The sequence below is a fragment of the Coregonus clupeaformis genome, chromosome 31 (genome assembly GCF_020615455.1).
Source record: "Coregonus clupeaformis isolate EN_2021a chromosome 31, ASM2061545v1, whole genome shotgun sequence".
NCBI classification, from domain to species: Eukaryota; Metazoa; Chordata; class Actinopteri; order Salmoniformes; family Salmonidae; genus Coregonus; species Coregonus clupeaformis.
In genome coordinates, this window is record NC_059222.1 from 33,702,506 (window position 1) to 33,727,306 (window position 24,801).

The following is a 24,801-nucleotide window of genomic DNA, read 5'->3' on the forward strand; positions in this document are numbered from 1 at the left end:
TCAAAACTTGAGACATCTGTGGCATTGTGTTGTGTGACAAAACTGTACATTTTAGAGTGGCCTTTTATTGTCCCCAGCACAAGGTGCACCTGTGTAATGATCATGCTGTTTAATCAGCTTCTTGATATGCCACACCTGTCAAGTGGATAAAATATATTGGCAAATGAGAAAGCTCACTTACAGGGATGTAAACACATTTGTGCACAAACCTTGAGAGAAAAACATTTTTGTATTAATAAAAACATTTGTTCATATGGAAAATTTCTGGTGTATTTTATTTCAGCTCATGAAATATGGGACCAACACTTTACATGTTGCGTTTATATTTTTGTTAAGTATATAAATATAGATTTTTTCATTAGTCCACTGTTGATACAGTCCTAAAATTATGATGCATTTTACATCATGATGATGATGATGGAGGCCGGTGACACTTTGCATCTTGAAAGTTCAATATCTTCAAAACTTCACTGCCGACATGCAAAACATTTTGAGACTGTATCAATAGTGGACTAATGATATCGTTTTGGGGCTTCATTTTAACAAACCTAACGCAATGGTAAATCTAAGCGCAGGCGGTAGTACTATAGGTTCAGGGGGGTGTAAGAAATATTTGTGCTATTTTCACTACCACAATTATCAGCGCACTTGCTAGCATTGGCCCGAAAGGGCTGGGTTTTGATGAATAAACAAGTGGTAGGTGTGTCAAGGCTTAGCCCCTCCCTGGCCAATTAGAACGTGCTCCATGGCGAAATATGTGTTTGCGTATTTAATGTACAGTGGGGGAAAAAAAGTATTTAGTCAGCCACCAATTGTGCAAGTTCTCCCACTTAAAAAGATGAGAGGCCTGTAATTTTCATCATAGGTACACGTCAACTATGACAGACAAATTGAGAAGAAAAAAAATCCAGAAAATCACATTGTAGGATTTTTAATGAATTTATTTGCAATTTATGGTGGAAAATAAGTATTTGGTCACCTACAAACAAGCAAGATTTCTGGCTCTCACAGACCTGTAACTTCTTCTTTAAGAGGCTCCTCTGTCCTCCACTCGTTACCTGTATTAATGGCACCTGTTTGAACTTGTTATCAGTATAAAAGACACCTGTCCACAACCTCAAACAGTCACACTCCAAACTCCACTATGGCCAAGACCAAAGAGCTGTCAAAGGACACCAGGAAACAAAATTGTAGACCTGCACCAGGCTGGGAAGACTGAATCTGCAATAGGTAAGCAGCTTGGTTTGAAGAAATCAACTGTGGGAGCAATTATTAGGAAATGGAAGACATACAAGACCACTGATAATCTCCCTCGATCTGGGGCTCCACGCAAGATCTCACCCGTGGTGTCAAAATGATCACAAGAACGGTGAGCAAAAATCCCAGAACCACACAGGGGGACCTAGTGAATGACCTGCAGAGAGCTGGGACCAAAGTAACAAAGCCTACCATCAGTAACACACTACGCCGCCAGGGACTCAAATCCTGCAGTGCCAGACGTGTCCCCCTGCTTAAGCCAGTACATGTCCAGGCCCATCTGAAGTTTGCTAGAGTGCATTTGGATGATCCAGAAGAGGATTGGGAGAATGTCATATGGTCAGATGAAACCAAAATAGAACTTTCTGGTAAAAACTCAACTCGTCGTGTTTGGAGGACAAAGAATGCTGAGTTGCATCCAAAGAACACCATACCTACTGTGAAGCATGGGGGTGGAAACATCATGCTTTGGGGCTGTTTTTCTGCAAAGGGTCCAGGACGACTGATCCGTGTAAAGGAAAGAATGAATGGGGCCATGTATCGTGAGATTTTGAGTGAAAACCTCCTTCCATCAGCAAGGGCATTGAAGATGAAACGTGGATGGGTCTTTCAATGACAATGATCCCAAACACACCGCCCGGGCAACGAAGGAGTGGCTTCGTAAGAAGCATTTCAAGGTCCTGGAGTGGCCTAGCCAGTCTCCAGATCTCAACCCCATAGAAAATCTTTGGAGGGAGTTGAAAGTCCGTGTTGCCCAGCGACAGCCCCAAAACATCACTGCTCTAGAGGAGATCTGCATGGAGGAATGGGCCAAAATACCAGCAACAGTGTGTGAAAACCTTGTGAAGACTTACAGAAAACGTTTGACCTGTGTCATTGCCAACAAAGGGTATATAACAAAGTATTGAGAAACTTTTGTTATTGCCCAAATACTTATTTTCCACCATAATTTGCAAATAAATTCATAAAAAATCCTACAATGTGATTTTCTTGATTTTTTTTTTCTCATTTTGTCTGTCATAGTTGACGTGTACCTATGATGAAAATTACAGGCCTCTCTCATCTTTTTAAGTGGGAGAACTTGCACAATTGGTGGCTGACTAAATACTTTTTCCCCCCACCGTATTGCCTTAGAATCAACTCCAATGTTAGTCTGTTATATTTTGTTAAATGGCTTACAGAAACGAAATAACAAAAAATAGACCTATCTTTGCTAAATACCTTAACTTAAAAACATTTGCAGTCCACATTGTTCTAAGTAATTGCATGGCTTCAATAGCATTCACACTGATATAGGGGCTAGGCCTACTGTAAATTGCATTAAGGCTAAGCATGGACATGCCAAACATTGTCAATAAGCAAGATTACATTGATAAGGCCTAAAAAGAGAACAAATAATTTGAATCAAATTCTAAACAAAACAACAACTTGTTTTAAATAGGCTATGTCACACTTACAGGCACCATAATTTCTCCCAGTGGGCAAATAATATTAAAACAAGGCAGACTATGGAGGGTTTTACGCACATCCAAACTTTTCACAGTAGCTGGACAAAGATCCAATATAAATAGAAAGGGAGAATATCCACTCTCTGTTACACTGTTCCCAAAAAGGCCTGTTTTATGAACATAATCGGAACCATTTTACAGATCCGGTCGCATTCAGACATCTCCAGAAATTGCATTGCAAGCTTGCCACAGACGTCGTCACCATAAAGCCAGGATGGTGAATCATTCTAATAAGTTTGATTGTAATAAAAGTAAACGAAAAACAAGCAATCTGTTTAAAAAACAACAATAAATAAATGTAAAATGTTATATCATAAAATCGCCAGGATAAAAATAAAGACACGCATTGCTGTTGAACCAGCCTTTGTTATAGTAGGCCTAAGGGAGGGCTTGGGTATTTAACATATGAAACGGAAAACAAGCTATTTTTACAGGTTACAGGTAACTTCTGAATACGAGGTTCACCGGTATTCACCGAGGTTCTCATCTCTCGTTTCATTATGGGCATGGACACGTAGGCTACATCATGGAGGGGGTTTTATGCACGTCCAAAATTTTACCTGCATGCCTAAAATACTGTGGGCCTGCCTACAATGCATAGATAAAAAGGGAATGTCAGCTCACCGTTTTACTCCTCTCAAACTTGATATTTTAATAAAGCTTTGGTGATGAACATTTATTTCCAAGCAGTCTCAAGAGCAAAACCCTTTATCGACAGTCTTGACTATTTCGCGATTGCATTGGGCAGACAAAAAAAAAAGCCTTCATTGAGAGGAGGGGAGGCTATGCTTGGTTTTGAATCAAATAAAACAAAATGGGAAAAAACAGTTTTGCACCAAAAGCACTTTAGGCTATTCTTGTTTCATGCGCATATGGGCAGTGTGTGTCACGGCTGGATAGGCTGCGTTTCCACTGTCAAAACCCATGCCATAACCAACTGCGTTATCGCTAAAACCAGCTTTTGGTTGGTCTTAAATATCCCTATCAGCGCTGCCTGAAATTATCACTTTAGATAATATTTTTAATGACACAAATATTTCCACCCCGCCCAGCTGAGTGGAAGCGGGCTGATTTAAGACAGGTAAATTGTCGAACCTGGCGTTAGGGCTGGAAAATGCCAGTGTGCCAGTTTTTACATGATGAAATTGCAAACTAATGTGCGTTTTGACACTAGCGCCACCTTCACGCCAGCCAAAAAATAAAGCCCTTTGAGTGGATTTTTCCTTTAAGCCGTTTTGGAGTTACCCACATTTTACAGTGTGTGGGTCTCCATCTATCCTACAATTATCTCTGCAGCCATATATTGGCATATGGTGGTAGTCATGGAAACCACTTGGGAGTCATTTAGACAGCACTGCAGACTGCATGCTAAGTGTACTGTGTGTGTGTGCGCGCTAATGTGTGTGTGTGTGTGTGTGTGTAGGACTGCAGTAAAAGTCCACTCAGGAAAAAAGGCCAACGAATCAGATAGCACACAAGAGCTAACACAGCTAACCTCAGTAGAGCGATTCACGCTCTGTCATATATATACACTTAACAAAAATATAATGGCAACATGCAACAATTTCATTGATTTTACTGAGTTACAGTTCATATGAGGAAATCAGGCAATTGAAATAAATGCATTAGGCCCTAATCTATGGATTTCACATGACTGGGATTCCCAGGGGGCCTCACAATTATATAGGCCTTAGGATCTCGTCATGGTATTTCTGTGCATTCAAATTGCCATCGATAAAATGCAATTGTGTTCATTGTCCATAGCTTATGCCTGCCCATACCATAACCCCACCATGGGGCAAAGCGCTCGCCTACACGACGCCATACACGGTCTGCGGTTGTGAGGCCGGTTGTGCACCAATTTGTTTACATCTTTGTTAGTTAGCATTTATCCTTTGCCAAGAAGCTGATTAACCAGATGTGGAGGTCTTGGGCTGACGTGGTTACGCGTGGTCTGTGGTTGTGAGGCCGGTTGAATGTATTGCCAAATTTTCTAAAACAACGTCGGGTGCGGCTTATGGTAGAGGAATTAACATTCAATTCTCTGGCAACAGCTCTGGTGGACATTCCTGCAGTCAGCATGCCAATTGCACACTCCCTCAAAACGTCTGTGGCATTGTGTTGTGACAAAAGTGCACATTTTAGAGTGGCCTTTTATTGTCCCCAGCACAAGGGGCACCTGTGTATATAAGGAATCCCGCTATGCCCTCAGACGAACCATCAAAACGGGCAAAGAATCAATACAGGACTAAGATTGAATCCTACTACACCGGCTCTGACGCTTGTCGGATGTGGCAGGGCTTGCAAACTATTACGGATAACAAAGGGAAACCCAGCCGCGAGCTGCCCAGTGATGCGAGCCTACGAGATGGGCTAAATGCCTTTTATGCTCACTTCGAGGCAAGCAACACTGAAGCATGCCTGAGAGCACAAGCTGTTCCGGCCTACTGTGTGATCACACTCTCCGTAGCCGATGTGTGCAAGACCTTTAAACAGGTCAACATTCACAAGGCCGCGGGGCCAGACGGATTACCAGGACGTGTACTCAGAGCATGCGCGGACCAACTGGCAAGTGTCTTCACTGACATTTTCAACCTCTCCCTGACCGAGTCTGTAATACCAACATGTTTCAAGCAGACCACCATAGTCCCTGTGCCCAAGAAAGCAAAGGTAACCTGCCTAAATGACTACCGCCCCGGAGCACTCACGTCGGTAGCCATGAAGTGCTTTGAAAGGCTGGTCATGAATCACATCAACACCATCATCCCGGAAACCCTAGACCCACTCCAATTCACATACCGCCCCAACAGATCCACAGATGACGCAATCTCAATCACGCTCCACACTGCCCTTTCCCACCTGGACAAAAGGAACACCTATGTGAGAATGCTGTTCATTGACTACATTTACATTTTAGTCATTTAGCAGACGCTCTTATCCAGAGCGACTTACAGTTAAGCGAGTGCATACATAATTTTTTATATTTTTCATACTGGCCCCCCGTGTGAATCGAACCCACAACCCTGGCGTTGCAAACGCCATGCTCTACCAACTGAGCTACATCCCTGCCGGCCATTCCCTCCCCTACCCTGGAAGACGCTGGGCCAATTGTGCGCCTCCCCATGGGTCTCCCGGTCGCGGCCGGCTACGACAGAGCCTGGATTCGAACCAGGATCTCTAGTGGCACAGCTAGCACTGCGATGCAGTGCCTTAGACCACTGCGCCACTCGGGAGACTCAGCTCAGCGTTCAACATCATAATACCCACAAAGCTCATCACTAAGCTAAGGATCCTGGGACAAAACACCTCCCTCTGCAACTGGATCCTGGACTTCTTGACGGGTCGCCCGCAGGTTGTAAGGGTAGGCAACAACACATCTGCCACGCTGATCCTCAACACGGGGGCCCCTCAGGGGTGCATGCTAAGTCCCCTCCTGTACTCCCTGTTCACCCATGACTGCGTGGCCAAGCACGGCTCCAACACCATCATTAAGTTTGCTGACGACACAACGGTGGTAGGCCTGATCACTGACAACGATGCGTCAGCCTATAGGGAGGAGGTCAGAGACCTGGCAGTGTGGTGCCAGGACAACATCCTCTTCCTCAACGTGAGCAAGACAAAGGAGATGATCGTGGACTACAGGAAAAGGAAGGCCGAACACGCCCCCATTCACATCGACAGGGCTGTAGTGGAGCGGGTCGAGAGTTAAGTTCCTTGGTGTCCACATCAAACTATCATGGTCCAAACACACCAAGAAAGTTGTTAAGAGGGCACGACAACGCCTTTTCCCCCTCAGGAGACTGAAAAGATTTGGCATGGGTCCCCAGATCCTCAAAAAGTTATACAGCTGCACCATCAAGAGCATCCTCAACGCTTGCATCACCGCCTGGTACGGCAACTGCTCGGCATCCGACCGTAAGGCGCTACAGAGGGTAGTGCGTACGGCCCAGTACATCACTGGGGCCAAGCTTCCTGCCATCCAGGACCTACAGTGGGGAAAAAAAGTATTTAGTCAGCCACCAATTGTGCAAGTTCTCCCACTTAAAAAGATGAGAGGCCTGTAATTGTCATCATAGGTACACGTCAACTATGACAGACAAAATGAGAAAAAAAAAATCCAGAAAATCACATTGTAGGATTTTTTATGAATTTATTTGCAAATTATGGTGGAAAATAAGTATTTGGGCAATAACAAAAGTTTCTCAATACTTTATTATATACCCTTTGTTGGCAATGACACAGGTCAAACGTTTTCTGTAAGTCTTCACAAGGTTTTCACACACTTGCTGGTATTTTGGCCCATTCCTCCATGCAGATCTCCTCTAGAGCAGTGATGTTTTGGGGCTGTCGCTGGGCAACACGGACTTTCAACTCCCTCCAAAGATTTTCTATGGGGTTGAGATCTGGAGACTGGCTAGGCCACTCCAGGACCTTGAAATGCTTCTTACGAAGCCACTCCTTCGTTGCCCGGGCGGTGTGTTTGGGATCATTGTCATGCTTAAAGACCCAGCCACGTTTCATCTTCAATGCCCTTGCTGATGGAAGGAGGTTTTCACTCAAAATCTCACGATACATGGCCCCATTCATTCTTTCCTTTACACGGATCAGTCGTCCTGGTCCCTTTGCAGAAAAACAGCCCCAAAGCATGATGTTTCCACCCCCATGCTTCACAGTAGGTATGGTGTTCTTTGGATGCAACTCAGTATTCTTTGTCCTCCAAACACGACGAGTTTAGTTTTTACCAAAAAGTTCTATTTTGGTTTCATCTGACCATATGACATTCTCCCAATCCTCTTCTGGATCATCCAAATGCACTCTAGCAAACTTCAGACGGGCCTGGACATGTACTGGCTTAAGCAGGGGGACACGTCTGGCACTGCAGGATTTGAGTCCCTGGCGGCGTAGCGTGTTACTGATGGTAGGCTTTGTTACTTTGGTCCCAGCTCTCTGCAGGTCATTCACTAGGTCCCCCCGTGTGGTTCTGGGATTTTTGCTCACCGTTCTTGTGATCATTTTGACCCCACAGGGTGAGATCTTGCGTGGAGCCCCAGATCGAGGGAGATTATCAGTGGTCTTGTATGTCTTCCATTTCCTAATAATTGCTCCCACAGTTGATTTCTTCAAACCAAGCTGCGTACCTATTGCAGATTCAGTCTTCCCAGCCTGGTGCAGGTCTACAATTTTGTTTCTGGTGTCCTTTGACAGCTCTTTGGTCTTGGCCATAGTGGAGTTTGGAGTGTGACTAAGGTTGTGGACAGGTGTCTTTTATACTGATAACAAGTTCAAACAGGTGCCATTAATACAGATAACGAGTGGAGGACAGAGGAGCCTCTTAAAGAAGAAGTTACAGGTCTGTGAGAGCCAGAAATCTTGCTTGTTTGTAGGTGACCAAATACTTATTTTCCACCATAATTTGCAAATAAATTCATTAAAAATCCTACAATGTGATTTTCTGGATTTTTTTTCCTCCATTTGTCTGTCATAGTTGACGTGTACCTATGATGAAAATGACAGGCCTCTCTCATCTTTTTAAGTGGGAGAACTTGCACAATTGGTGGCTGACTAAATACTTTTTTTCCCCACTGTATATACTAGGCGGTGTAAGAGGAAGGCCCAAAAAATTGACTCCAGTCACCAAAGTCATAGACTGTTCTCTCTGCTACCACACAGCAAGTGGTACCGGAGCGCCAAGTCTAGGTCCAAAAGGCTCCTTAACAGCTTCTACCCCCAAACCATAAGACTGCTGAACAATTAATCAAATGGCCACCTGGAACATTTGCCTCGTGTTACTTTATTTATATATTTTTTTACTTCAGTTTATTTAGTAAATATTTTCTTAAACCTCTCTCCCTCTCAAGTGATATTCAGTGATGTGCCATCATGGTGTTTCGGTGGAAGACACTTTTATCACAGCCAATCAGCTGTGAGTAGCCAGGTTGATGTGATGTCATGGGGGTTGTTATGGTAACCCCAGGGTTCATCTCTCCTTACCTTGTCTCGGAATCCTTTACATTGGCGTAAGGTCTGTGTGTGTGTGCGTACGGTCAGCGTCTAAGAGTCCTTGGGGAGAGTAGACCACATGGTTGCACTCTCCCCGCACGGTTTTCCGTTAAAACATAACAAAAATGCATAAAATTACATATTAATTCACAATGCAGATGGTCTATATCACTCTTCCCGCGGAGAGAGAGAACATTTGATAATTTATGCTGCTTCTCTTGCTTTTCATGAGTGGCACTTGTTGTTGTCATCCAATCACAAGTCATTAACCCAGCACTAGGCTACAGTCAGAGCTAGAGCCTCCGTGTGGCTAGTTATTAGGAGATATCTAGGCTCATCAATGGAAAATGGAATTAAAATGACTGAACTAAAAGTTATTGAGAAGGACGGGCTACACCACCAAGAGCCAACAGGTAGGCTGCTACTTAATAATCTGAATGGAGTTGTTGTTATTAGGTAGGGTGAGAAAGCGTACAGTTATACAGTCTCAATTAGCCTAGCTAACGTTAGCTAGTTTCTCTCGGTTTGATGGAGTCAAGACAGGTACTATTTAAACAGATAAGGTGATAAATAACTAGCAATAAGTTAGTCTACCAGTGCGAGTCGACTTGGTTGCCATCTCTCCCTGCTCCCCTTGTCACTCAGATACACACTGCCCCTGCCCCGCTCCCTGCTTGAGCTGCTTCTCTCCCTCATGCATTACAGCTCCAGTTAATTAAGTAGCTAAAAAATAACGTTACAGCATTGTTGCGTTAGGTATTTGTAAAACATGTATTTCCCCTTTATGATGATGATTGGGACCTGTTAGTGGTAGTTATGACAATTTCCCAATTTTGTTTGAACCGTTTACACCCCTAGTGCAGAGGGAGAGAGTGAGAGTGAAAAAGGAGGAGTGAGGCAGTGAGAAAAGATGAGGGCTAGAGAGGTAAACAGAGTGTGCTTGTATGAGAGGGAGGAGAGAGGGAGGGGAGCGAGTAAAGAGAGGGAGTGGGAGGGATAAAGGGGGAGAGATGGAGAGCAGTGCGTTGCCATGGCCACGAGCAGAGGTGTGTGTGGTAGTTATAGCAACAGGCGGCTACACACACGCTCACCACAGAAACACACACACCTTCAGGTCCCTGTGGACGATGTCATGCTGGTGGATATGTTGGACACTCTCCAAGATCTGGTTGATACACTGACTGGAGAGGAAAGGGAGAAAATGGGGTTGAGCGTGAAAAAAGGAGATATCAGTCATCCTTTCATCACTAAACACATGTATGGTTTGTAATGAAAGCTCAACAGGTCTGACAAAGAAAGAGACTCAAAGTAGTTAAATTTACTACAATAGTGGCTTTTAACTTTATTTTTGTTACTGTACTCTTATCACATTCTGCTATGCCAGGAGAACCCCTGAAGTACCCCCTCATAATAATTTGACCAATTAGGTCTATGTTCTTTTGAGACTTCCCAAGTACCCCACGTGGATAAGCCAGCTAGTAAAGATACTGTTGTTAAGACGTTGTCTGCTGGTTGTGAGGCTCAGAGGTGAAAGGTCAAAATCAGTCTTGGGAAAGGGGTGTGGCTGACCCCGTGTGGCTTGTAGTGTGTGTGTGTGTGTGTGTGACTAAAGCCCTGGTCAGCACTAATCCAATTAGGACATGAACACTTCTAATGCAACACAGAGTATCACCTAACAGCAAGATTGAGTGAGGAGAGAGAAGTGAGAGAAAGAGGGAGCAGAGAGATAGGAAGGAAACAGATAGAGGGAGAGATGAGAGAGGGGGAGAAGAGAAAGGGTTAGGAAGAGGGAGGAGAGAGGGATAACAGGACATGACAATGCAGCAGACATGAATACAAGGAAACCCATAATCACTGTGTGTGTGTGTGCGCGCCACGTGAAATCACGCCACTCTCCCACGGTTTTGACCCGCGCTGTGCGGCACAGTAACTATGGTAACAGTAAATAGGGATTGCCCACCTGGCATCAGCCTCGCTGTAGTACTCCCTAGCAACAATGTCTTCAAACAACTCTCCTCCCGTCACCCTGGGAGAGAGAAGGACAGACGGAGAGAGAGACCGACAGAGACAGACAGAGAACAAGATTGTTATCATACATAATAAAGCTCATTCGTGGATGTGAATGCACAAGCCTGAAATGTGTGCGTGTGTTATACTCACAGGTCAAAGACAAGGTAGTGAAAGCCTTCCTCCGAGATACTGTCATGTAGTCTCACTAGAGAAAGAAAGAAAAGAGGGTGGAGAAGAGGGAGAGAAAGGGAATATTACAGGCTAGTGGCCAGGGCTCAGTTTGTGATTCTAAATTGGACCTACTGTATGGTTCGTTTAAGGGTTCTAGGGTTGGAGGTTAAAGGTGATGTAAAAGGTACATTTGCTGTGCAATAAGCAGCAGGTCGGCCCTGCAGCAATATTATATCATATCTCAATCCCTCTCTTCTTCTCCATCAGTCTCTCGTTCGTTCTCCCCCTCTATCTGTCCCGCTTTCTTTGTCAAAAGTTTATATGAAGCACGGGCCAAATGAGAGGAGAGGGAGAGAGAGAAAATGAGAGAAGGAGGAGTATAAAGAGGAATATAAAAAGGAGAGAAAGAAGAGGGAGAGCATGAGAAGAGGGAGACCATTACCTGAGGGGCAGAGCAATTTGGGACACTGAAAAAAAGAGGCCGAAAGAAGGGAGAGATGATAGAGGGATGCAAATGGAGACAGCACAATGTTGTCATTGACTCATTGGTATGGCCTCATCCCCCTCACCTCTCATCTTTTCTCTTCCTCTACCTCCCTCCTTTGTTCTGTCCTCCTGGTCATTTCTTTTTTTAACAACCGATTAACAGGAAAATAATTGTCCTGAAATAGTTGACTTTTCCTAATTCTCAATTTGAATAAATCAGTAGACACACAAATACAGAGACACAGACTTCCAGACAAAGAGACATACACACAATGACAGACAGATATAGTTTGAAAAAAGGGTTATTTGCAGAGGGATAGGGTTCTACTAATCTATGTTAACCCAGAAGTAAAATATTGTGTAATTTGGTCAGCTGCCTGATTAACTTCTGTGTTCATACATGTTAAAAATTGAGAGTCCCGGCAAAAGGGGGACTCAGGGGTGAAAATTACGGCTGTCAGTCGCCCACCGGCGGGTGGTCCCTAAAACACACCGCATCGTCAGCAAGCGAATGAACGGCAGACCGTCAAATCGGTGCGATGTGTTTTCTGCATTAGGAAAAGGGTTCAACACACAAAAAATGACGTTTCTTTGGGAAGGGTGATGGTTCTAGGTGGAACCATTTTGACCCAAAGAACCGTTTGAGCCCTTCAATGGTTATTTGCAGTTGAAAAAAGGGTTCAATCCTCTTTTAGTGATAATTCAAATGTATAATATTTTGGGACGTGGTTTGTGCACAGCTCTTTTGTGCAACCGTGAGTGAGTCTCATTCCAGTTTAACTAATCTGTTGTGTTATGCTATTACATACAGTGCTATCGGAAAGTATTCAGACCCCTTCACTTTTTCCACATTTTGTTATGTTACAGCCTTATTCTAAAATTGATTAAAATGGTTTGTTTTTTTCCCCTCAACAATCTACACACAAATGTATTAAAAATTACAAAACTGAAATATCACATTTACCTAAGTATTCAGACCCTTTACTCAGTACTTTGTTGAAGCACCTTTGGCAGTGATTACAGCCTCGAGTCTTCTTGGGTATGACACTACAAGCTTGGCACAGCTGTATTTGGGGAGTTTCTCCCATTCTTCTCTGCAGATCCTCTCAAGCTCTGTCAGGTTGGATGGGGAGCGTCGCTGCACAGCTATTTTCAGGTCTCTCCAGAGATGTTCGATCGGGTCCAAGTCCGGGCTCTGGCTGGGCCACTCAAGAACATTCAGAGACTTGTCCCGAAGCTGTGTGTTTAGGGTCGTTGTCCTGTTGGAAGGTGAACCGTCGCCCCAGTCTGAGGTCCTGAGCGCTCTGGAGCAGGTTTTCATCAAGGATCTCTCTGTACTTTGCTCCCTTCATATTTCCCTCAATCCTGGATAGTCTCCCAGTCCCTGCCACTGAAAAACATCCGCCACAGCATGATGCTGCCACCACCATGCTTCACCGTAGGGATGGTATTGGCCAGGTGATGAGCGATGCCTGGTTTCCTCCAGACGTGACGCTTGGCCTTCAGGCCAGATAGTTCAATCTTGGTTTCATTAGACTAGAGAATCTTGTTTCTCATGGTCTGAGAGTCCTTTAGGTGCCCTTTGGCAAACTCCAAGCGGGCTGTCGTGCCTTTTACTGAGGAGTGGCTTCCGTCTGGCCACTCTACCATAAAGGCCTGATTGGTAGAGTGCTGCAGAGATTGTTGTCCTTCTGGAAGGTTCTTCCATCTCCACAGAGGAACTCTAGAGCTCTGACAGAGTGACCATCAGGTTCTTGGTCACCTGCCTGAGCAACGCCCTTCTCCCCCGATTGCTCAGTTTGGCCGGGCAGCCAGCTCTAGGAAGAGTCTTGGTGGTTCCCAAACTTCTTCCATTTAAGAATGATGGAGGCCACTGTGTTCTTGGGGACCTTCAATGCTGCAGATATTTTTGGGTACCCTTCCCCAGATCTGTGCCTCGACACAATCCTGGCTCGGAGCTCTACGGACAATTCCTTCGACCTCATGGCTTGGTTTTTGCTCTGACATGCACTGTCAACTGTGGGACCTTTTATAGACAGGTGTGAGCCTTTCCAAGTCATGTCTAATCAATTGAATTTACCACAGGTGGACTCCAAGTTGTAGAAACATCAAGGATGATCAATGGAAACAGGATGCACGTGAGCTCAATTTCGAGTCTCATAGCAAAGGGTCTGAATACTTATGTAAATAAGGTATTTCTGTTTTCGCTCTGTCATTATGGGGTATTGTGTGTAGATTGATGAGGAATAAAATAATAATTGTATCCATTTTAGAATAAGGCTGTAACATAACAAAATGTGGAAAAAGTGAAGGGGTCTGAATACTTTCCCTATGCACTGTATATGACTATGTGATGGTGTCTTGTGAAAGACTCAAGTATGGCCTTGTGTCAATTGAGGTCGTTTGACTAAGGGTTATAACCATAGCAGAACCCTTTTTTGATGCCATATAGAACCTTATTTAATGGTTCTTTATAGCACCATACAGGTTCAATTTAGAACATTATGAGCATGTTCTTTATAGAACCTTCAAAAAAAAGGTTCCATAAAGCACCAAAAAGGGTTCCGCTATGGTCACAATCCAAAGAACCCTTATTTTGCACTATATATAACCATTTGTTTTTAGTGTGTACCTAGACCCTTTTTCATCCTAAGGACAGTTTTTGAAAGAAACGGTTATTTGATGATTCTTGTAAAGGCAAGAAGGATTCTACATAGAAAACTTCTGAATCTGAATGTTTTTTTTTTTTATTGTATATATAATTTTTTATAGTGCCTAAGCATTAGTGTTTACCTCACTGTTTAAACTTTAATATCAGGAGTTTCAGTAATCTGATAAGTTTAAAACAATAGGTGTGAGAATGTTTTAAACTGGATCTATATTATGGGCATATATCTGGTATTCTGTTAATCAATTTACATTGACAGTAATGGCATAGTTTATATATTTGCCATGTCTGTTTTTCAAATTAGTATTTTCTGTGATTTTATTGAGCGTAGAGTACGAGAATAGAAGGGAGTCTGAGTGACCCAGTGTATTGTATTGTATGGTACACAGTAAATTGGCCAGTGTTACCAACGGTTTCTAGTGTTGATTCAGGAGAAAAATTAACGCCCAGGTGACTCCGTGGTGTTAAAGAACCCCAGTGTTGGTGTAAATAACCAGAGTTCAGTGTGACAAATGTTTACTAAATTAGGGATGCAAATTTCGTAACATTTTACTGCCGACTAACTGACCCTCATTAACCGGTCAACCATTTTTAATTTCTCCAAACAGTATAATGACATGACCAACAGAAAATACTATCAGAGATCTGTATATAATGACGAGATGCTTATGTTTCAGCACTAACAATGGGAGTCGTCACAAGGCGGCAAGGCAGGCGACAAGCTTAGGCCCAAAATAAGCCCATAGAAAACGCATTGGGCTTATTTTGGACAGATTTAGGCGAGAATGAAACCTCTCGCTTTGCCTCTTCCTCTCTGATACTATGCATGCATGCAAGTACCGGACATTTTTCATGAAGTGCTTAATAAACATGCAACAATCTTAGTCAAAAGGCTATAGCCTATTATTGAACATGCAACTCCTGTAATGAAGCAGCTAATAAAACTGCATTTTCAAACATTTACCAAAATGCAATTAGAGGAAAAAACAGTTCTAATGCGAGCAGTTGTGACAGAGATTTAAATCTCTGTTAGAAACGTAGAAAAACTGGGAATCTAATAGCAACAACTATGATGGTTGCTAATATAACTAGGATTGTGCCTTTGGCTTCTGGACAACGACAAAAAGTTATGAAAACCAATAGAACAGGAGAGAAATGCTGGTTAATGGCATGAGGAAGTCTTTATAAAATAATTGCCTGCACGTTTCTATGGATGGATTTTTGCAAGGCTACTCTGAAGCAAGGTAAGACATGCCTTATTATTTGAAATAAATTAACCAAAAACATTGAGGTTTCAAACAATTATACTGCCTCAAGCTCACATTGCAAAGTGGTGGGTGACACGCTGATAGTCAACAGTAGGCAGGTTATAGTCTATGCACCCAAATGGCACCTTAATTACGAGTTGAGATTGAGAAATAAAAATAGCTCCTTTTAAAATCGTGGCCACCAAAGTTAACACACGATTGCAATGTTGCGCCATGACTGGGTTTACAAAAGCAGGTTTCACTCCAGTAGCCTACAGGCTTTTGAGAAGCTACTCTCGCGCTGTCTGACAGGTGATAGGCTATTCCGCTCCTCAAACTAGGCTCTGTATGCTGTGCTCGTGTGATAAATAAGATGCATGTTGACTAACAAAAATACAAACGCGGCAATTTAATTCCACAAAATTATGCAAATGAACCTATAGACTGATAAGCATGACTGGTCAAATGTATTTTCGGCGGCTAACCGATTAACATCCCTACTCTGAATTGAGGAAAACACTCAAAACCACACGCATCATTATCATATTTCCCAGCATGCTCTATTGCAGGTTGATTTTCAGAAACGTTTGTTTCAATATCCGTTTTTTTGCATGTACATTGATTGGTTGTTTAATCTTATGCGTTACAAAGATGAATAACATAGATTTTTCTAATCCAATCTGTTAGTAGTTGGATTTATTAAAGCTGTTACTGAGACTGTTGTTCCAGTTTAGATGATTTAGGTAGTCTCAATAATCAATCTTCCCTCTTTGGCAGTCATTCCAATGCAGATTGCAGGTGATTAAGGTAGTCAGCGAAATTATGTTATTGCGATGAGCGAGATGCAAGACTTCGCTCTCACACAGTCAAACACAGTATCTGAGCAAGCGGAGAAGTTTAGCATAGCGCTCCAACGCTCTTAGTTGTTGCTGAAATTGACCCACTATGCTGTTTACTTTGTGGATCTACATCATATCGCTGACTCTACGTTTAAAAGTTCAAATTGTTGGATATCCTTACTTTGGCTGGAGTCCAATTGGAATTACACATCACTTTGCAAGCCAGCATGACGTGACTTGCAGGCCTGATGTGGCCTATAAACCAGGAGCTTCAGACCACTGTGTTAGGGTATAACTAGGCCCTCAAAGAAAGGCCTTATAATACAGTACCAGTCAAAAGTTTGGACACGCCTACTCATTCAAGGGGTTCTCTTTATTTTTACTATTTTCTTTATTGTAGAATAATAGTGAAGACATCAAAACTATGAAATAACACATATGGAATCATGTAGTATTCAAAAAAGTGTTGAACAAATCAAAATATATTTTATATACAATGTAGAAAATAGTAAAAAGAAAGAAAACCCTCTGTAGAACCCTTCATAGAGGGGTAGAACACTCTGCAAAGGGTTCTACCAAGCACCAAAAAGGGTTATCCTATGGGGAACAAGCCGAAGAATCCTATATGGTTCTACTTTTAGCACCTTTCTAAGAGTGTAGAGATAGAGAGATAGAAAGACAGAGACAACAAACCTATGTTGGAGTGTTTGAGCAGACGGCAGATGCGAGCCTCTCGATCCAGCTTCTGGTGATCTGAGGAGAAGAAGAAAAGCTTATTTCACTTAAAAATAAAAGATTTATAACAAGGTTAATATATAGAGGGCGAGACACAGTTAAATAAGATTGTACAAGGTGTACGTGCGGTGTGTAGAATGTGTATGGTGTGTGGAGGTTCCTCGCAGCCCCAGCTGTGGAACATTGCTGTGCCAGCACTTTGCCTAGCAGGGGAACATGATGAAATTGGAACACACACACACACACACCCCCGCCTCTCGTCGTCACTGTTAGCAACAGACAGTTGTGAGAGGTCAGAGGTAATTTGGGGTAACCCTAGCGACGGCATAGGGAGTGAGTCAGACAGTGTGACTGTGTTCACTTATTATTCTAATGAAATATCAACTGCTACAGGGCTCCAAAACAGAGGGAGCATTCATACAGACACACAGCAATTATATGCATGAATTCAATCAGAGTATTTGATATCGCAACACTGAATATCTTAAAAACGCAAGAACTGGCAATTTCATCATCTGAAACCCTGGCTAACAAACAAACACGCATTAGACCCACTCACAGACACACACTGCAATACACACATATCCTTCTTTCTCTTCACGTTATCATTTCAGCCAAACAAATGCGGCACTCCTATAATGCTGATAACCAGCCTTACATCCGAACACACATTTCTCCCACCTTTCTATCCCTCCCTCTTCCCCCCCAGCCATACTATTCCTCTAGCCTTCCACCTCCCCATCACTTCTCTGCCTCCTTCCATTCCTGCTTGCCTCTCTCCCCTTCCATCTTTCCCACTACTCCTCTCCCTCCCCCTTTTCTCCTCCCCATGTAGGCTATAGATTCTCTCTCCCCCTTCTGCAAAGGGAAAAAGTACAGAAACCTGTCTCATTTCACTACCGGTGCAGAGAGAGAGCGAGAGAGAATTATATGAACTTTCCATTTGCAAAAAGAGGTAGGGCTGGGCCATATGGGCAAAATATATCACTGTATTTTTCTCATTTTTGACAATATTTGGTGTTTCTGAATAATAACTGAATAATAAATATGCTTTATAGGTAGTGCATGGCAACAAATTAATTATATGTGGTTTAATGGACTTTCTCAATTCTGATTATGTTATACTGTTCAACCAAACTTCAAACAAAAATAATAGGACAAAACTGACAGTGAAGTACTCCTATTTGTAGAACATTGCATAGGAATCAAAATCCTATTTTGTAGACTCAAACTCTGGTACTGAACCAATGGTTTACATTTGCATAGCTATTTGTTCAATTCCAGCATTCACTTCAAGCATTTCAATAAATGTCTTAATTTGCTGCACTAATATGTTAACATTTACACACTGTCAGGTTTCTTTTCTTAATATGACTCTACTTCGTAAAAAAAACTGCATTTTCGGCTTCAATTGCAGTTCTTACTTTCTACTAGGGGTAGTCGCCCGATTTCCTGGGGTCCATTTGGCAAGCTTGCCCTCCAGAAGTTGTTAACTTGTGTGTTAGCTAGCAGTTCTCAGCAGTTTTTTACTGGCGACAATCTTTTCAATCCTCTTTTCGAGTCATTAGTGAATTATTTAATGTAATATATGAAACATAAAAAAAACTATTATAGAAGGTAAAGTAAAAATCTAAACTGGTCTGTGAATGAATACCGGTATATAGTTTTTTACAGTTTACCGCCCAGCCCTAGAAAAAGGATCACAACTTCCCATTGCATGTGTGGTGTGTGTTCAGCATGGCATGGTTTACTACAGCTTTTGCTGATTCATTCGATTATTTGTTGACGTGTGCATGCCTGTGTGTATGGGCGTGCACGTGTGTACAATGCATGTGTGTGTGTGTGGTATGTGTGTGTAGTGGTAGTAGATGGGGCAGAGAGTGCTGCAGGGTAACTCATTACTGGCACTTCCTGCTGTTCTCAAATTGGCCATCTGCTCCACCGGGGGGCGGGCCTATAGCCATGTTACATCAGGGAGAGAAGGAGAGGTACGACACACACACCACTAGCCCGCCTCAGATTATGACGGTGTTTAGCGGAGCTTTCAGAGACTTATTACCCATGGGGCAGTGCGCTAGGTCAAACAGGCCCAATGGTGCTAAAAACAACACTTAAATCCTTAAATCCTACTAGACAAACTGCTACCACATGCACCGGTGTGTACACACTATGTATAGACGGATTGCCTGACAACGTCACAAAAACAATATGTGCGCAACGCAGAGGCACTAGGCCGTGTGTTATGATTCTGGACGGTCAGACAGCTAGCAACAATGACAAGAAGCTGACGTGGTGAATCTTAGGTAGCTCGTTGTATCTTCTTATTGATACCATGTCTTGTTTTGACTCATGCCACGTCTATGCTAACATGTCTAAAATTCACTAGCTAGCTAACCAAGAACTGTAATGATGTATTTGAGAGACAAGTGCTCATTGTGCAAATGTATTCATGTTTTCAATATTAATTCAAAGGAAATATAGTTGACGTTGTCAACAATCCTTTGATTCTAAGCCTACTCCGTCTGTTTTGCCCCAAGGGTTGCGCACGCATCGGTTCTGTTGCTAAACAACCCAATTCCTCTATTGCTCCTATCTCCAAATCTTCTCCCTCTCACTCTATTCCTCCTCCCTTTCCCCGTCTCTCTCTCCCCCTTTCCTCTCTGTCTCTAGACACAGAGATCAATGCAAGACTGTCTGAGTCCCTCCCATCCTGGCCCACACACACATTTTAATGCTGTACTGTCCAAAGCTTAGCATTTGACTGCTACCATGAAAAGCCTATAGTTATTGCTGAAATTAGATTTTTTCAGAATACCAAATACCTTCCCTAATGTGATACTATTAACATAACACACAGGCACACACGCAGGGAACAAAGGGGCTAACAGAGAGGTGCAAGTGTGTGTGATCCATGGGGTCTTAGCCCCTGATGAGATATATTTAGTCTAACTGGATTAGCCTCGATACTGACCAATCTCCTAGCTACTGACGGGTGGGAGGAAGTGAGAGAGAGAGAGCAGGAGGGGTATCGAGGAAACGGGTATAAAGCAAAGAGCCAAGACTGCTCAAAGTGAAGGAACAGGAAAAAAGAGCAGGCGAGCGAGAGAATGCGTGTTGACTGCAGAGGAGGGCAGCTCTGAGCTGAGAGGCAGCACACAGTCCCCAGACACACACACAGTGTGTGTGTGTATGTGCGTGTGAGAGAAAGGTCTGTGTGCTGAGAAGAGTCGTGGCCCTGAATGCCTACAACATCCCACAGTGGAGCTCGGCCTCCTTGGTAAACATAATTACCACATAACCTACCACCCCCTCGACACACACAATCTCAGAACCCAGAACCAAATCTTGAGTATGCATCAAATCATAATTCTTCACCAGAATATTTTACCAATGTTCAAATGTATGATAACATTTGTCACAAGAGATTACACACAAACATGACACATTGGCTCCTCATAGTCAACTCTCAAGACATCCCATCAGCTGCACCTCTGACAAACACCGATTTATATAGCAGATCACTGACAGCTCACAGGGATGAACACCGCCCCACCAAAGAAATCTACCACTGACCGCTGTCTCTCTCGCGCTCTGTTTTTGTGTGTGTGTGTTTTACCTCTGGCTGAGAGTTTCTTGGTGTTGATAATTTTGGCGGCGAACTCCTGACCTGATGACTTCTTCACACATCTGCGCACCACTGAAAATGCTCCCCTGAAAAGAAGGTAAGCAATGATCAGTTCTGGGTTGGGGGTTTGACATTTAGTATACTAACACGCAGGCAAACATAAAACAAATACACACAGCGCACACACACACACACAAGGGTTGGCCATCAACACTGATACACAGCATGGAGCCATAAAAATGAAACATTGACAGTCTACTGCAACTAAGGACACCCAGATTGCAGAGCTCTCTTTCTCAAATACAGGTCTACAGCATTGCTGGTTCTTCCTTCCCCTCTAATCAGGTACTGATCCAGATCTACGACACGGTCATGTTCAGTCGGCACAAGTAAGAAGAACATTTTTCAAAATAGATTGAACCTAAAAGGTAGGCTCTCTATCGGATCTTGTCCAATACGAACATACATTTTCGTTTTCCCGTTGCAAAACGTTTTTGCTACTTTGTTCCTTACTGAACGCGTTCCTGGTGAGCAAGCAGACTTTGTTCAATTAATGGCATTAGATTGGTCAATAAATCAATTAACTACTAGGTAGGCCTAGTAGAGAAAACCAGTACTGCAGACCAGGATCAGATTGGCTGTAGTGTAGAAGTCTATACACCGGTACTAGTGTATGTACAACAGTGCAAGGATGGCCAACTCTCTCCTAGAGTGCTACTGGTTGAGCATGCTTTTGCACCAACCCTGCTCTATCACACAGCAGCTCAGTCTTGATTAGGCTACAAGCTAGTTAGATATAACAGGTGTGTTAGAGCAGAGCTGGAACCAGGTTAAACCCTGCAGACCCAAGCTAGTAGAGGGGGGGTTGGCCACACCTAAACTAGAGGACAAACAGAAGCAGGTTAAACTACTCTCCCAGCTCTCACTGGAACCAGCCACTCTGTAGCCTAACGTCACCTACCTGTGTTAGTGCTACTATATCTGGGTAGCTCAGTTGGTATAGCATGATGACCACAACACCAGAAATGTGGGTTTGATTCCCACTTGGGCCACCGATAAGAAAATGTATGCACGCAGTACTGTAAGAGCTTTAGATCTAATCTGCTAATTGGCATATGTTTATATGTATATTATAATATTATGTACCAAGAGGTCTGGGCCTTTATGGCACAGGGGATAGTGTGCTTTGCCCCATAACTGCTGGGTTACTGGTTCAAGCCCCACTCTGGTTGTTCATCCTATATGACTAGACTGTTTATGTTGTTGTTGATAATGATATGAGTAGCATACATGTCAGAGAAGCAACTGTTCTACATAATAAATTACTATCTGAACGTTCCACAACGTTGTGAACTACTGAACGCGGCCCAGGTGTGTGCACTGATAAACCAATCATGGACCAATAGAATGCCAGAGGGAAAAGCCCAGACACTGCGACTATCCCCAGGGTCTGGGGCTAAAGAAAAAGGAATACAAGACAACCGTCGAGAGGATCGAGCCACCGACAATACCCGTCATAATAATACAATGTCCCGGTTCTCTCTCAGAAAACATAACAAAACATCGAGATTCCGAGAAACCGCATAACGCTCACCCCTGCACGTTTAATCCACAGCGACATAGCGTGTGCTAGGAGGTTTATAATGCTACTTATGGCATTTATATGACCGGCTGCTGTATGAAGCAAAGGCATGCGGGGTTTTAGATAATGTGCAAACAATTTCGCTTTGGGAGGATGCGGTGTGGGCTATAGCTATCGGCAGACTTATATACAGCTAGCTAAACCGCAGTTTAGAGAAATTGCATAATCTTGTACAAACACAGACAGCTACTTAACATACATGCTAACATTCAGCACAGTTAAGCAGGCTGCCAACGTGCGGTGCCAGCGTTTTCGCTCAAACGCTTCCTGCCTGGCAATTTACAGCAGACCGAAAGACAAGGCGTTGACACAATACCAGTAACGTTAGTAGACATTGTTAGCTTGCTAGCTAGCTGTGCTATCGCATATACACATACAAAGTGCCTTCAATAAATACGTTGTAAACTCTGGCCCTAACCTACGACACGCAAGCTAGCTGCCTTCTGTCAACAACCAGAAAAAGACAATAGGATCAGGCTATTACAGCTAGCTAGCTGGCTAAAGAAGGAGCGAGTAGCTAACGTTAGCATACGGGGGTGGGGAGAAGGAAAGACAAGACAGCAAGGCACTGTGCATTAGCTAGCTAACGTTAGCGAACGACGACAGTTGCTTACTTCCCGAGCTCCTCGTAGAGTTGGTATTCATCTGTAAAGCGTGTGGATGTAACGATAGTAGTAGCCATGGTTGAGCGGGGGAAAGGGGCTCCAAGCCTCGGTCAGGTACGGCAAGCTGGGTCTAGGGGAGGACTGTCACCCTCCTATATTAGCTACGGCACTGACAGGCTGGAAGAAAGAGAGCGAGAAGGAAGGGTTGGCAGCCACGCGAGATGTGAGCAGGGTTTTTGAGCAGAGTCATGTAAATCAGAGCGGGGTAGTAATTCGGTGAATCAGCGGTTCGCGAGCTCTAACGTGAAAACGTTGGAAGACTTAAAAACCCTTCCTCTCCTGCATTGAGTTGGGTGCAACTCTAAGGAAGGTGGTCTTAATATTTAGTACACTCAGTACAAAATATGAAGGACACATTCAAATGTTACAAAAAGCTATACATCCTTTTAAAAATAATACACTAAACATCACAAACCGATAAACCTAAAAACAAAGTTTTACATTCAAATAGCCAACATTTCAAAAGTTTAAGAGTATCAACAGATGTAATTAATTTCTTATTCTTAGTGAGCATATATATTATTCAATGTGGCAAAGTCATTATTTAATTCAAACCTTTCAAAATATTGAATGATAGTTTTTTCTTAGAATTTCATTTTATAGATGTAATATATAGCAAGAATTATAAACAAATTCATCACATGCTGTTCGTAAATTGAGAATCCTGGATTATCAAACGTAAAAAGAACACCATAAACTTGTCTTTACCAAATATTTTTCCCAAATCCAGCTGGTCTACCCATTAAATAATTACATGCACTGTAAATCCTTTCCTGTTGTTTTTACGGTAACTTATAGGCAGCCAGTTGCCTGTAAATTACTGCAAAATAGGTACAGTATGTTACTGTACTGTATTTTATGGTATCTAATACTACCACTGTAATATTTTTTACTGTTGTTTTTACAGTAACCTACAGGCAACTGGCTGCCTGCAAGTTACCATAAAACAGTACAGTGCATTACTGTAACATTTTTACAGTAATTGTAACAAATGAATGGGTGGATGAATGAAATTCATTGAAGGGAGATGGTTTGTATTTTACAATATCTTACCATAATTGCATGGGATTGGTGCAAGCAGGTTGTCTGCTAGGTAATGTGTTTACATATTACAGCATGAATGCCCGTTTGGAAGCCTTTGTTAAGGCCTCTAGAAGTGCAAGTGATATGAATAAAATACCACATTTTGGTCTGTTATATCACTTGCACCTTAACAAAGGCTTCCAAACTGGCAGTGACTACAGGGCAAACCAGAACAAAGGACATGGCAAATACTCGACCAGTAAAGGTTTGAGACTTAATGCCACTCCAATATGTCCCCTATACAGTGGAAATCGCAAATTCAACAATGAGTGGTTTGGAAGGAATCAGTGGCAAACTGCAAGCATTGCAAAGCAATCACTCGCCTGCTATTCAGTGGAGTGGGTGTGTGGTCTGCTAAATGATGTAAATGTAATGTAATGTAATGGTCCAAGTCTGTGTTTAAGGGTCTATTTTCCAAGCTTAAAAGGATTAACATTCAACATTGGCCATGCTGTCAATCCAGCATGACTTCTGCCGTGTTCAAAATAACTGGAAACTCGGAACTGGGAAATCTCAGACTTCAGTGAGTTCAAGACAATTGGGAACTCGCATAAAAACGAGCTCCGACTAGAACAATACGTTTTGAACTGTCATCCAACTCGGAATTCCAAGTCGGGAACTCGGGCCTCTTTCTAGCGCTCCGACCTGAAGATCACTGACGTCATGATTCGACTTGAAAGCACCATAAATCCAGAGAATGCCTGACTTTGATGACAATGTTTGATGACAAAATTTGCCCACGAAGGACAGTCGTGCCACCTTCCTGGTCAAGTGAGCACAGCACAACAAGGTGAGTCAAAAAATTTATTGTATGCTGCTGCATAAATTACATAATATGCCAGGGAGATATGTATACTGTAGCTAA

General features: G+C 43.0%; 1 protein-coding gene across 6 annotated transcripts in view; it reads right to left on the reverse strand.

Moving 5' to 3' along the window:
- Positions 1–22,998, reverse strand: part of LOC121547377 (calcium/calmodulin-dependent protein kinase type II subunit gamma) — a 43,844-nt gene extending 20,846 nt beyond the window's left edge. For 5 of the 6 annotated variants that reach the window (XM_041858632.2, XM_041858633.2, XM_041858629.2 and 2 more), the window contains exons 1-6: positions 22,803–22,997; positions 20,538–20,632; positions 16,880–16,939; positions 10,926–10,980; positions 10,726–10,791; positions 9,874–9,946 (exon numbers count right to left, since the gene is read on the reverse strand). In XM_041858632.2, the coding sequence (XP_041714566.1) occupies positions 9,874–9,946; positions 10,726–10,791; positions 10,926–10,980; positions 16,880–16,939; positions 20,538–20,632; positions 22,803–22,870 (417 nt within the window). In that variant the 5' untranslated portion in view covers positions 22,871–22,997. Of the gene's footprint in view, positions 1–9,873; positions 9,947–10,725; positions 10,792–10,925; positions 10,981–16,879; positions 16,940–20,537; positions 20,633–22,802 lie in introns of all 6 variants that reach the window. The other variant, XM_041858628.2, reaches the window with a different exon arrangement.
- Between the last annotated feature and the right edge of the window lie 1,803 nt (positions 22,999–24,801).